Source organism: Amphibalanus amphitrite, unplaced genomic scaffold, assembly GCF_019059575.1.
Source record: "Amphibalanus amphitrite isolate SeventyFive unplaced genomic scaffold, NRLGWU_Aamphi_draft 001489F_arrow, whole genome shotgun sequence".
NCBI classification, from domain to species: domain Eukaryota; kingdom Metazoa; phylum Arthropoda; class Thecostraca; order Balanomorpha; family Balanidae; genus Amphibalanus; species Amphibalanus amphitrite.
Genome location: NW_024882982.1, coordinates 35,958 through 49,271, shown reverse-complemented (window position 1 = coordinate 49,271; position 13,314 = coordinate 35,958). Strand labels below are relative to the sequence as shown.

At 49.6% G+C, this 13,314-nt stretch overlaps 1 protein-coding gene across 1 annotated transcript; it reads right to left on the bottom strand.

Annotated features, from left to right (window-relative positions):
* Nucleotides 1-6,119: 6,119 nt before the first annotated feature.
* Nucleotides 6,120-7,855, bottom strand: LOC122373408. Its single transcript, XM_043351426.1, has 2 exons — nucleotides 7,340-7,855; nucleotides 6,120-7,040 (listed from the first exon to the last, which is right to left on the bottom strand). Exons 1-2 carry the CDS (start codon nucleotides 7,817-7,819, stop codon nucleotides 6,441-6,443), a joined length of 1,080 nt encoding a protein of 359 aa, XP_043207361.1. The 5' UTR covers nucleotides 7,820-7,855; the 3' UTR covers nucleotides 6,120-6,440.
* Between the last annotated feature and the right edge of the window lie 5,459 nt (nucleotides 7,856-13,314).

The following is a 13,314-nucleotide window of genomic DNA, read 5'->3' as shown; positions in this document are numbered from 1 at the left end:
AACAAACGAAATCTCGAAAACGCTAAAAATTACACATTTCGTTTGAAATACTCCTACGGATGTTTAATGTTTTTCGTTTCTGACCAAATACATCCATTTTGGCAAACCCAATAAAACATTTTTTTTTTTACATTAGATGTCATAGAGGGAAGCTGAAGCATGTTTAGCAAAACGTAATATTTGACCCCATATTTTAGGTTTAGCCTTCTCGACGTTCATGATCATTTTATATCTCGTACAAGGACCATGTTTTGCATACCAAACTGTCTAAACATATCACACTCATTGATTTTAAGCAGATGAGTAGTTAGATGGTTCAGCGCTTCTATCCCATCCGATATCGCATTGAAAGCGCACTTCATCATATGTATTGTCCTTACGAGGCCATCCTATTACCGTATCTTATGTCAGGACATGGTTACAGCCCCTCACGCTGGATGAAACCCGGCCTTATCCCAGACGGTTTGACTTCTCTGAGCTGTTTGAATGATAAAGTCGCCTTCCGAATCTCATGAGTGCCGCTCTGTACGGGCTATCATGCCATCTGTGTCCCGCTTTAGTGCTCCCCGTGTGCTATACTGGGCTATGTATAAGAGTCTTAGCGCTTGGACATCGTACCGTCAAGGGCGAGGTACGCCCCTCACAGGACGACCCGCTGAGAGCAGCGACTAGGCCGAAAAATGGAATTGGAGAAATGAGATGTTCACTGCTCAGCCCTACTAGCCCAAATAACGAACGTCGAATTAGAATGGAGTTCCAGGTGTGAGAAGCGTGAAACATGATATCCAGAGGAATGAAGGGACCCGATATAATATTCACCGGAAAGGTAGAAGTAGATGGGATATAGGAAGGAAAACTCACTATCTGAGACATTTGGCTGAGGCAACGAATTAAAGTGATCATCCCACATGAAAAAAGTCGTCTAATCAGCTCAAAAGTGCTGTTAACGGAAACTGAAAGAGCATCGATCACACTGGATTAGTTTTTTTGCAGGGAATATCCTCACATTTTTCAACCATTTAAGAATACATGAGTCTGAATGGAAGCCTACGCTGCCATCTGATCCACCAGTTTATGGCCAGGATGATTTATGTAGCGATCAACATACATTTTGTCGATCTGTTTGGGTCTAAAAGAGATCGCATAGATAAAGAGAACTTATCCTTGCAAAGAGACTCGATTGCTATGTCAAACAGTTGGAACTGCAGTGGTCATACCATTTGCTCCCTAGAATCCTATTATGAAGATCCATAAACAAACGTAAGAAAATACCTAAATGAATATAACAATAATTTATGTCATTAAAAGAGATTAGGACACATACACATGTGTAGATGTGTATATGTAATAACTAATATTTTAATATTGTATGATAATATAAATCGCTGCTGTGCTCCGTTGTCAGGTACCCCACCGTACTCCTCCAGCGGTGCTGGACGCGCCCTGTCTCGGGAGCTGCTCCGACCACTGGGACGTCATAGCGGCATGTTGCTGCGCTGTTTGCAGCCCTGTGCCGACCGGCCGGCCGCGGTGGTCCGACCAGCACTAACTCCGCCATCGACGCGGCCCCTCTGACAGGTTTTACTGGTGCTGGGAGGGGAGCCATGCCAAGACGGCGGGAGACGGCGGACCGGAGTGAAACATGCCCGGTGCTGGTGGGTCATGGGTGAGGCTGGGTCCCGAGTCCCGACTTCTGACGGCTCCTCTAATCTGCCGAGCTATGTCAGTTATTGAGTTATTGTGTTTCGCTTCTGAGCTGTATAGTCCAATCGTAAGGCCCCAATACTCCCCAGGGAGCGTTTTCGTGTCTCCCTTTCAGTCGATCCGGAGCTACGTAGCCGCCAGTGTACAGTTTATCTAATCGTGATTGCTGATGAACACATCTCAAACCTGGACCTGGTTTCAGCCTCAAGGAAATGAATCGCCGGGAAATGAATAAGCGAGAGCCTACTTGTCTCTCACATCTCACCGATCGGCACCCCCGAGGTCGACTTCACCGACCGGAGTCCAGAGACTCCGGCAATCGGCAATATACTACCACGACCCGAGGAGGTCCGGCACAGTGGTGCCGTGGCGGCCCTGGTGACCGCGTTCAGGGCCCTCCAGAGCCAATAGCTACGTCGCTGGGACTACCAGTGACCGGAGGGAAACAACAACAACAACAACAACAACAACAACAGGTCGGCTTACCTGCACAGGAAGGGTAAACTTTCCGTCCACCATTGACAGTGCCTTGACGAGTCTTCGCTCGATGCCGAGCCACCGACTGTGGATCGGATACACACAGCGCCACCTGGCAGAAGAAGCATACACTAGCCGTCAGGTGGCAGCACAGTCTGAAGTTCCAGTGATCACAGATGGCGTCCTGGTCAGATGACCGTCACGAAGCGACTCTTCAGGAGGCAGGAGGCTCAACATCAGGAGGCACGGTTTATGTGGCTTCACTCTATAGCATCAGCTAGGACAACTTGTCAACATACTTTTTACTGCTTACTCAGATTGATGTCTGAAACGGTCAACACGCAATGTTCCGTTCAGAGCGACTAGTCGACAATCCTCGCAGTAGGTACCTATTCTGCTCCAACGTTGACATGCTCGTTGTTTCTGCTCCAACGTCGACATGCTCCTTTTCTCGGCCAAAGCCCAAAATATACGCAATTGGATTCCTAAGAATTCAAATACTTCCATCTGTCTAATGCAGCGATGGCCAAAAACTACGCAAAAAAACATCATAGGTATTGGGTAGGAAGAGCAACTCACAACTGCAGTCAGGAAGAAGAAAGTCATAAAACATCAACTACAAAAGCAATGCTGATAAAAAGCAGGCTTGATAATGATAAAGCCTACCTTGACCTACCTGCAAAACCAACGTCGTGTTCCATGGCCCTGCGCTCCAATCTCCAACTCTCACTGCTCACCGCCGATGCACTTCCCGAAACACCTCAACACCGTACACTCCCACATCACAGTTACATCGTTATCTCTATGGTTATCTCATACATCACAGCACTGTGACAGTCCCCGCACCACTCCCCCTCCCCCTCCGCCACCGACTGACAGCCGTTCTGCGCTACATGCCCCGCGGCGGTTGACCCATGTGACCTTGACCGACTCGGCCTGGAGTGTGATCTCGTAGCCAATCAGGGGAGCGCGTCGTCCGCCCAGCAACAGGACACTGCGAGGAGGTGAAACATATCAGCTGTGGAGAGGGTATTGGCGGGGACAGGGGCTGCCGCTGGAATATTCGGAACGCAGTTTGGTGACCCGCCTTATGTTCTCTATGCGGTCTAATGTGACAATAAAATATTGTCCATCATCGAAAGGCCTGAGGTCACCTTTACTCATAACAAGGAGCAAAGAGCTGTATTTAAACAACTTAGTCAGATTAATGTTTCAATCCTCCGTTCCGTCGTTTCCATTATCAGGATACTGAAATCCTTTTCCTCCACGCCGCAGCCCCCACTCCGGGCTGGAAGTGGACAGGCACCTTCATCGCATGCAGGCTGCTCCCTTGGAGCGGCACCGCTGCTCCCGAGGGAGCGCACCCCGTAGCCGGGTGGAGAGCGAGAGCTTGGGGGGCTGGTCGACCTGTCCATTACCAATGTCTCCTCCTAATTCCTATCATCCTTCCGGCTCTGAAATGATCTTGTCAGACCGAAAGGGCCTAACCCAACAAAATAAATAAATAGAAATAAATAAAAATGTTTCAATACCTACAGAGATGAGAGCGTACCCACAAATCGGAAAATGCAATAAACGTAGGTATTGTGCTATGCACACATCCAGGGGACATTTTTTATTTATTTATTCAGGCATGCACAAACATTGCTGTGCTTTGTTATGTTCAACACTAGGTGGTGCTAGTGCTCCTTCACAGGGGGCGCTGAGGTCAGGGAGGTGTGGGATCCCTGTTCGAGATCGGCTGATGTCAATTGTCATCCACCCACAGCTGGCACAGCTCCCTGTTTCAATAGAGACTCTGGGTCATTTGCTTCGAATGGCTTCATATAGTTTCGAACTGCATCGAATTTATATCGTGAGGTGGCAAGGGTCATAAGTATGAGCTTGAGGATGTGTCGTATCTATACCGACCTCCGTCATTTCCCTGTTGACGGTGGCGAATGTCGCAGGTGGCGCTTCACTGGATTATAAGTGAGTACACTGACTCACCTCATGAAGGGGTTGGCACTGCCACTGACGACGACTTTCCATATCACCCGAACACGGTCCACAACGGGACGAAACTTGAATAGCTACCTATGTGATTTGCATGGTGAAGACCCTGTCCCCACCACCGGTTTTGTAAGATTATGAACGTTCGCCACCGGTAGGTAACACACCGATTACGTACCTATGTGGTCTGACCTCAAACAATTGCGATATTTGTATCAAACGGAAGATCAGATTTGGACTATTCACTCAGTGCCGTTCTATCGGATTATGCTGAAAAGAAGGGAAATCCTTAAATGATAAAAGCGAATCACGTCAAAAGCTGAATTTTCACAACATTTTTAGATTGTTTGGGTTCCCTTCATCATTTCGTAACTCTTATTATATTTCTACAACAATTCTTGGGTGTGCGGGAATCAGCATCAATTCAAATCACCTAAAAGCATAATAATTATGTGCCCTTACCCGGCCTATCTGACCCGACACTGACCTGACCTGAGCAGTGACGTCACCGTAGACTAGCCGACGCCCAGTCCCGAGTCCCTTAGCTGTGACGTATTAAATCTCACATTCAAGGGTCTCAGGGAAGGGGAGACGGTTTTGTGACGTAAGTGACACAGGGCAAATCATTGAATTGGTTCTACAGTCAATTATGTAGCTCTTCACGACTAAGTGACAGACAGCTACAGCTCTAACCAGTTAAGTACCTAAAACTATCATCTTTATGCCCTCGTCATGATTTTTAACAGCTAACTGAATCATTTAATATCGAGATAGACTTCTGCCGCGATGCTGGGCAATGCTACGGTGTTTCGTGGCACGGTGTCGGCTGGCGTTCCTGGCGCGGTGCGGCAATTTGCGGCGTCGGCTGGCGTTCCGTAGCGCAGTGTGGCGTTCTGTAGTGCGATGCGGCGTTCCGTGGCGCACCGTGGCGCGCTGTGGCGATCGGCGGCGCGGCCGCCGGGGCGCTGACCGTCCCGCTCCGCTCAGCTGTTGCCACGGCCGCCGGGTTTTTCCTCCTGCGGCAAAAACAGAGGATCGATGCTCGGAGCCGGGAGAGTTTTTGGCGGCGGCGTGCCGACCGAGGCCGACGCGCCGCTCCGGGGCACCTGCGACCAGATCTGGGTCCTCGAGCGGACCGGCCCGGCCCGGGTCATACCAGACAGATCCCGGCGAGGGCAGATCGGCGGGATGGTTGGGGTTAGAGGGGTTTAGGGGCCACGAGACCATCGAACCGGAGAACAGGCGAGGCTTTCAGCTCGATACATCACGAGTAGAAATAGACATTTGCCTAACAATGGGACTGAACAAATGGAATCGACAAGAAGCCAAAGGGTAACACATAAATAGAGGTTTATGAAATCATGCAGGCCATTCTCTATCCCAAATCATGTCGCTGTCTCCCCACGATGGATTTTGTTAGGCTGCACTGGTTCAATTCGAACAGCTCCTAACGTGCCATAACCCCCTGCTGTAGTTAACCATTCAAATCCGATAAAATACGACAGCTGCGTCTTAATTAGCCTTCCTCCATGCTACAGACGCACTCTGCCCAGAATCACACGGCGCCTTTCTCACCCTTTCGTGATCAAACTCACCAGTTGGATATTTTTCTCACACGGCACGACGTGAGCGAACTTTTGAGGTGGCGCAGCTGCGACGAGGCCGGCGCGGCGCTCCGGGGACGGTTTCGGCTCGGATGCGACAGTGGCGCGAAGGCTGTGGCTCATTCAACTCAACGTCAACAAAAACAAGGCACGCATACCAACCGCATTTAAAACGTTTTCGCAAAAACGCCGTCGACGCTGTAGCCGGAGAGCCGGGGCGCGGGGGAACAAGGCGGAACGAACACAACAAATGGGGAGAGGGCACACATGGAGCATCTGCTGGGAAGGAGGTTGGAGGGGTCTACGTCAAAGCAAGGGTTAGTGTCGGCCGGTGGAATTGCCGACTTACTTGGTTCGGTGTGCCGATGCGTCCCCAAAGCCGGTCTCGAGCACTCTGTGTATTTGATAATTCACGCACGCTTTTATACAGGATCTTTCACGCACAGCGCGATCATATAAGGAGCGTCATGCGGCAAGCGCATAAGCTTATTCGAGGAACGACGCGGAAACCTCTGCAGAACCGGTCAGTCGTTGAATTAATAACCCGGATCTGCAGCGGGCCGCACGCACCTGAACAAGGCCATACGCGCTTGTAGCAATAGTCCTTTGAGCAAAGCCTTGCGACATTACCTCCCCTCCCCCATGAGCCGACAATAGGAGGCGTCAGAACAACACACGACCGAGTGAAGAAGTAGACGTCCCGAGCTGGTGGGTGACTTGCTCGCAGCGCGGAGATGTGTAGGTCCTCCGGATCTTGATGTCCGAGGTCCCGACCCATGACAGAGCCGCGCTGATGAGATCACCGTCAGTGGACAGTGACAGAAGGCGCGGCCGGCTGGAGCGGGCGGTACTGTCGACTGCTGGCGGCCAGTGATTGTGGTGGCAACTGGCTGGAGTCGACAGCGACGGCCGTTGGTGGAGGGGACCTCTGGATGGTGCGCGAGCAGAAGTCGACGGGGACGTCTCGAGTCGATGCACTGGTACCGGACCATGGTTGTGTGGCGATTGTACTTGTAGGGCGATTTTGACCGCACTCGGGTAATGTGGTCCCGTGAATGCGACGCCGGATAATCGCCATGGAGTCAGGTACCAGTGGCGGTGTGGTTGACTCGGCGGGTACTCGACGTCCCGGCTGCCGGCCGGGCCCTTGGCCAGGCAGCGGAGACGTGAAGATCGGTCAGCCGTGTGTATTTGACAGTCCATTGTGGCCCATGAGGAGTGAGTCGGCATGCAGCAACAGGCGATGCGAGTATGATCGGCTGTCTGCAACATACAAAATCTTTCGTCAATGGCACATACGTACACGAGACAAACGAACAGACATATACAATTCTTAAAAACTATACATGATTTTTTTATGGCGATCTGGCTGAAGTGGATGCAAGTAGGTATGCATATGAAACATGTGGGGCAACACATCAAGATAGTTGCCGCCAGACCGCCATGACATTAGCCGTAAGTACATGGTGATACAACCGAAAATGAAGGTCTTGACGAGCAGCCGAAGAAATGATATAGCCAAGATGTATGTATAGGGGCTATCGACGGCATAGATTGATTACCATCGAAAAGATGAAGATAGCGGCGATAATAGCGAAGAACCAGTAGAGACCCTGCTGTAGTGTAGTTCCCAATGAAGAAGTGGTCGAAAGAAAAGAATCAAAGAGACCACTAGAGTGAATAACGGCTGTGGACTGGGCGACCGTCTCATTGCGCTGGGTGAGGGAAAGAGTCGGGGTATCTAAACAGAAAGAGACGGGTTCACAGCTTTTAATTTCGTTATAGTAAAGACACAGTCTTTCCTCGTGACAGGGGACCGACGTAACGAACTGAATTGTCACGAGGGAGCTGTCAGTGAATAAGGCCACTGCACGGGATGAAAGTGGGATATTATTGAAGGATACGGATACCGTACCTGGAGAGCAGATGGATTTGGCTCGTATGATAATTTTGGCAGCCACTGGACATGAATGACACCCAGTGACTGAATCAATCGATTCAATACGAGGACAAATTTTGTAATGGGATATGGCAAGGGACATGTCATTGAAGCGTATGTGAATATTTACTGGGGCACTCCGAAGTAGTTATATGGAAGAAGGGAATCGGTCCCACACTTACCTATCTAAAAGCACATGTCACTCATTGCAACTAGGTCATCCCGTCGGCATTATGTAACAATCCGGATGGCTTACCGCGAATGTTTAGACAAAAAGTAGGCATGTAAAAACTTCGCCATGGCAACGAGCGTCACCGTTGATCGACTGAACAATCCTACTTTTTTTTTGTCCTCATTGACATACCTATCGATGGATGCCTAAACTTTACTTAAAGTTGGCCAAACGTGACTGCAAAAATATGGACGCGAGAATGTCTTATATGAAACCGTAGGTACATGCTTAAAAGTTACGTTTTCGTAAAAAAAAAACATCGTTCGGTGTGCAGATGATAAGGGAGCATTGATTTGCCATGTCATTGAATTTACTAATTAAGAATGTTTTACCGTTATTCTAGTTAAAAAGGAAACCGCTGACGATGAAGCGATGCTGTATGATCAGTTCTAGATATGATAAACAAGCGGTAGAAAACTATCAACCTCACCGAATATCTTATGAAATATGACCGTAAAATAAAGGAGTAAAAGGTTACAATTTCTGCAAAAAAAAAATGTGTTACATTTGAATATATTAACTAATTTAACTATCCAGAGGGTGACGTTGCTCCAATAAGTGCCCGTTTATACGGCAGTTTCACGTGCTATGGCTCGCTCTAGAACATAACCTGCGCCCTACTGTCACAGCTCTCTGAGCCTGGCCGCCGTGTTTTCCGGCGTTATCCGTCGGTTCCCGGTGGCTCGTTCGGACCGTGCCCGCCTCCCAGCGCGGTCCGATGAACCCCTCTCCAGGTGGACACCCCTCCGAAAACCCGCCGTTTTTGTCAGTGAATCGGTCCGTTTTTGCAGCCCCAGTCCAGCGGCGACGGTTGGGGCGCGGTCAGCCCTCCCCTGCCTTCCTCTGTTATTCTGTGTTTTGTGTATGGGTCAGCTGCATCTAGCGATAAAGCCTACCACTGCTAAAGTCCATCGTCATCGCAATCGCGGTAACCTCTAAGAAATGTGTTAAACTTCTGGGAAGTCCAGCTACATGCTACTCCCGCTCTTTTCTATGTTAGGTGGTCCCACTCTTTTCTAGACAGCTGGCACGCTTCCCTCATGTGCTCTAGGATTCGATCCCGAGTGCTACGATTGCTACGCTATCTGCATTCGTATGCTGGCTGCTTTTACACATCCATCAAGATTCCAAGAGACGGGAAAAACCTTTTCCTGCATTCTTTAGCTGATTGATCCGTTGTGTTGTTAGAAGTAGTGAACAACGGAGCAGCCCTCGAAACGTATTGCTCAGTTAAGCTCCCTTAAAACCGTTCAACGGTCACATCGCGCCCAACCGTCAGCCCTCCAATCTCATGAGCCTTTGCCGGGCCATCCGTTCCCGCCAAAATGCTCTCCTCTCTAATGTCGCAAGGCTTTGCTCAAAGGACTATTGCTACAAGCGCGTATGGCCTTGTTCAGGTGCGTGCGGCCCGCTGCAGATCCGGGTTATTAATTCAACGACTGACCGGTTCTGCAGAGGTTTCCGCGTCGTTCCTCGAATAAGCTTATGCGCTTGCCGCATGACGCTCCTTATATGATCGCGCTGTGCGTGAAAGATCCTGTATAAAAGCGTGCGTGAATTATCAAATACACAGAGTGCTCGAGACCGGCTTTGGGGACGCATCGGCACACCGAACCTCCAGTAAGTCGGCGATTCCACCGGCCGACACAATGGTGGCAGCGGCGGTCGAGGGGACTTGTGCCCCTCACCACGGACCCCAGCCTCTACATCTGCACTGACATCGCAGACTGGTTAGTCCGTGCTCCGTGACGGTGTATCGCCCCTACGTCACGTCATCGACTAGGGAGCTGACCATCCTGGACTCGTCATCGTCCGACATCACCGTCTCCAGTGAGTAGCTCTGCCCGGCAATACCATCTGCCCTGCGGTAACGTCATCAGCTGCCCTGGACTCGCTACGGAGCCCGCCGACAGCGCACGGCTCATCAGCCCGCGCCGTCCTCCTCAGCATCATCGAGTGATGGACACCACCTCGCTGAAGGACTCAAGCTCGAAGGAGAGAAGATAAAACAAAAACTTCAACGCTAAATTCAAGACAAATTGGCACCGAAATCAAGAAAATTCACCCATCATGAACTTTTGCTGTATTTTCGTCAAAAAGTGACAGTGAAATTGTGCTGTGAAATTTGTTTTAACTTCATTGTGTTTCAAAACCATACTGTTTCATTATCCGTTTTCGTCAGTGTTTTGTCGTTTGTTGCGCTTCATTGTGGTTGCTCACCCCAAAATTTACGGAGAAATTGCAAGTGCATTTAAATTTTGCCTGCACTTTGCCGTGTCATTTTGACACTAGTAAACGTAGAAAGAGCATACTCTGAACGGTATGAACATTCAAATACGTTAATCGTTGTCAATTCACTGAAATTATATTGTATTGATATTCGGCCAGAGATGCCGAGGGCCATGGAGATGCCCAGGGACGGTCCCCGCCAAGAGTGCGGAGGGATCGCCCGGTAGTAGGTGTAATTGTCACGAAACTTACTTATCTGTTCATACCATTTTGTGATACGCTCATATGGAAATTTCTTTCTCCGTCAGCTAAACGTTTCCTCTCTTTGTTATGATCGCTTCGGTTCCCTACGCTTCCCTGGGGGAGGGAAGATAATGTGGGACCGATTCCCTTCTTCCATATCATGATAAAGAGAGTACACGTGCAAGCTTTGTTACATAGAAATAGCCGTCACTTTCCCCACGTGTCGGCACCGTCCACCGACCCGGCGGGTCGGCGGACCGGTCCTTGATTGTGCAACCACTTTGTATATAACGCACAGGCACTGGCGAATCAGAATCAGAACCACAGTTACAATACAAGTCTCGGCCCGCTCAGTCTCTCTCTCCTTCCGCGCCTCCGCGACATAAGTGTGTGCCTACTGGGAATAACGAAATGAAGCATGCAATCTGCGCATTTGGAAAACAAGGATCGTCAGTCCACTCCGCATATCATAAGGTTCAACGTAAGCAACCACAATGGAATAAACACGCCTTTCAATGCTGGAGTGTAATTAACAATAGTTAAAGTTATATATTATCTGTTGATTCACCTATAACTTTGACTGAGATCTATCTTTTGGACCGGCGGTAGGAAGAATGGAACTTGGTCTGCACGGTCTGGGGACGTATTTACTCAGATGATGGGCAGTCAGGTCTTTTATCGAGAAGAGTCGAGCTTCGCTGCCACAACTGCATTTACTTTCCATAAAATATCGTAATAGCTGGCGATGTTTCAGGTATAGGATGAACAAAAATCAATTTGCATGTTGGACTATGAGCAGCATTTTATAGAGCCTCATTTTGGATTACGTACTGTGAGCGTAACTGGTGTAGGTATGCCATTTAACCCTCGCCGGCCGAGGGGGGGGGGCGGGTGCCGCCCCCCCATAGGGTTTTTTTCGCGATAGCTCCGAACACGCTGGCGATAGAGAGCTGAAACTTGGCATACCTGACCTTTGATCCAAGCCGCATCTTTTGACACCAACCGCATTTTTGGGTCAGGTCAGGTCACTGACCTATGACGTCATAAGTGAACCTCTGCACGGTCTTCAGATGTCGCAACTTCGCAACGCCCTCACTGCCAGAGGAGATGTCACAGGGAAATGAAACTTGCAGGATCTAGTATCCATTATGAGTCTCACAATTTGTATATCTCGGATTTTTCCTAAAGGTCATATGAGGTCAGGTCATTTTCGTGACCTCACCATTATAAGTCAATGGGGAAAAATTCAAACTGCTATTCTGGCGCCGGGAACGATCTCCAACTATCTCAAGCACACAGAATCGTGATTTGATGCACTCCTTGCAAGGTTAGATGCGTCACTTTTGCAATGTTGACCTTGCGTGACGTCATTTATGACGTCATCAAGGTCATATTAGTTTTTCGTCCATAACTCTTGATCAAATTGAGCTAGCGAGTCGGGAAAGCCACCAATGGACTCAGGAAGACCTGCCGAATCGAATGATATGCGACATGACCTCTTTTGACCAACTTCGTGACCTGGGGGTGCTGACCTGACCTTGACCTGAGGTCAACACCCCAAGTTGACCTGACCCAGACAAAAAGTATATCATTCGACGCGCCTGAGCGAGGCGAACACGATGCTGCCAAAATCGCGGCTCTGCGGCCGTTTTTTGCGAAGTTATTCACCAAAAACTGAACCGTACCCTGGGGCACTTGACCTGACCTCAGAGGTCACCGGTTGACCTAGGACCTTAAAATCGGGTACCAATCTCTGCGTCTCGTAACGGCGCACACGCTCGTTTTTTCCGCGACGCGCTAGCTCCACCAGGGGCGAAACGGCGAGGGGGGGGGTCGTACCCGCCCCCCCCCCCTCGGCCGGCGCGTATGTAGAAAACCAATAGGTCCGGCGAGGGTTAACAAAAAAAATGCTTTTTAAAACAACCCGAAAACTATTGCGAATGTTTGAAGATATGGTATGCGCGTTGCCAGGTTTATGTGGCTTTAGCGCCAAAAAGTTAGTTATACGGGAGTAATGGGTAGTATACGGGAGTATGGGTAATAACTTGAGGTCATTTTTGGACGAGCCTAATGTCCAAGGACGATTATTTTGAGTTCATGGCTTCTTTATATCCAAATTTGCCAGTGTGCATCCATAATCACAAATGTAGGTACAGGTATGTATCGTTTGCTGATAGTTTGATCTTCAATTCTGTTTTCATTTACTTGGTATGTTCGAAAAGACGGACTAAAAGAGCCGGAGCTCACGCTAATCAAATCGGGCGGTTCAGGCACCAATGTCCTCCGCTGCCGTCTGATCGGGCAGTGCCGATTGCAGGGGGGTAATCGCGGGTGTTTGGCGTGACGATCAAAATCGGACCGTCTGCCTGTTAATGGTTATCAGACATCTGTAGTTTCCTGTCCGGTTTATGGGCTGGTGCACTTTGCAGTGTGCACCTCTCCAAACAGTGCCAACTCCCCCATTTGTTCCACGAAAATAATGCAAACACAAATGCTGTTGATTTTAAATGATGCTTTTCGCAAGACGCCTTCCAACAATTCAAACCTTTTACTCTGAGCAGAAAGTTGCCTTGACCAACACCAATCTTGAGTGAAATTCATAAATGTCAAAAATCAGCGAAAGTAAAAACGTCGGTCAAAATCGTCGCCCTGTCAAGCAATCATTGAGCACATGACTCACCCGTTACCGTCCTGTGATGAGGTCGCGTCATGTTCCCATCGGCACCAAATCTTCAACCACGAGGCTCTCGCCGTCACAGACCTGGCGCTCACGAGGGACGGTCACCGCGCAGCCGCCGACGGCGCCTCGCCCCCGGCCCTGGTGACCCCGCCGGCGTCAAAACAGCTCTGCCGCTTCCCGACCTCGGCCGCCCGGTCAGTTCGCGCTGCCGCCG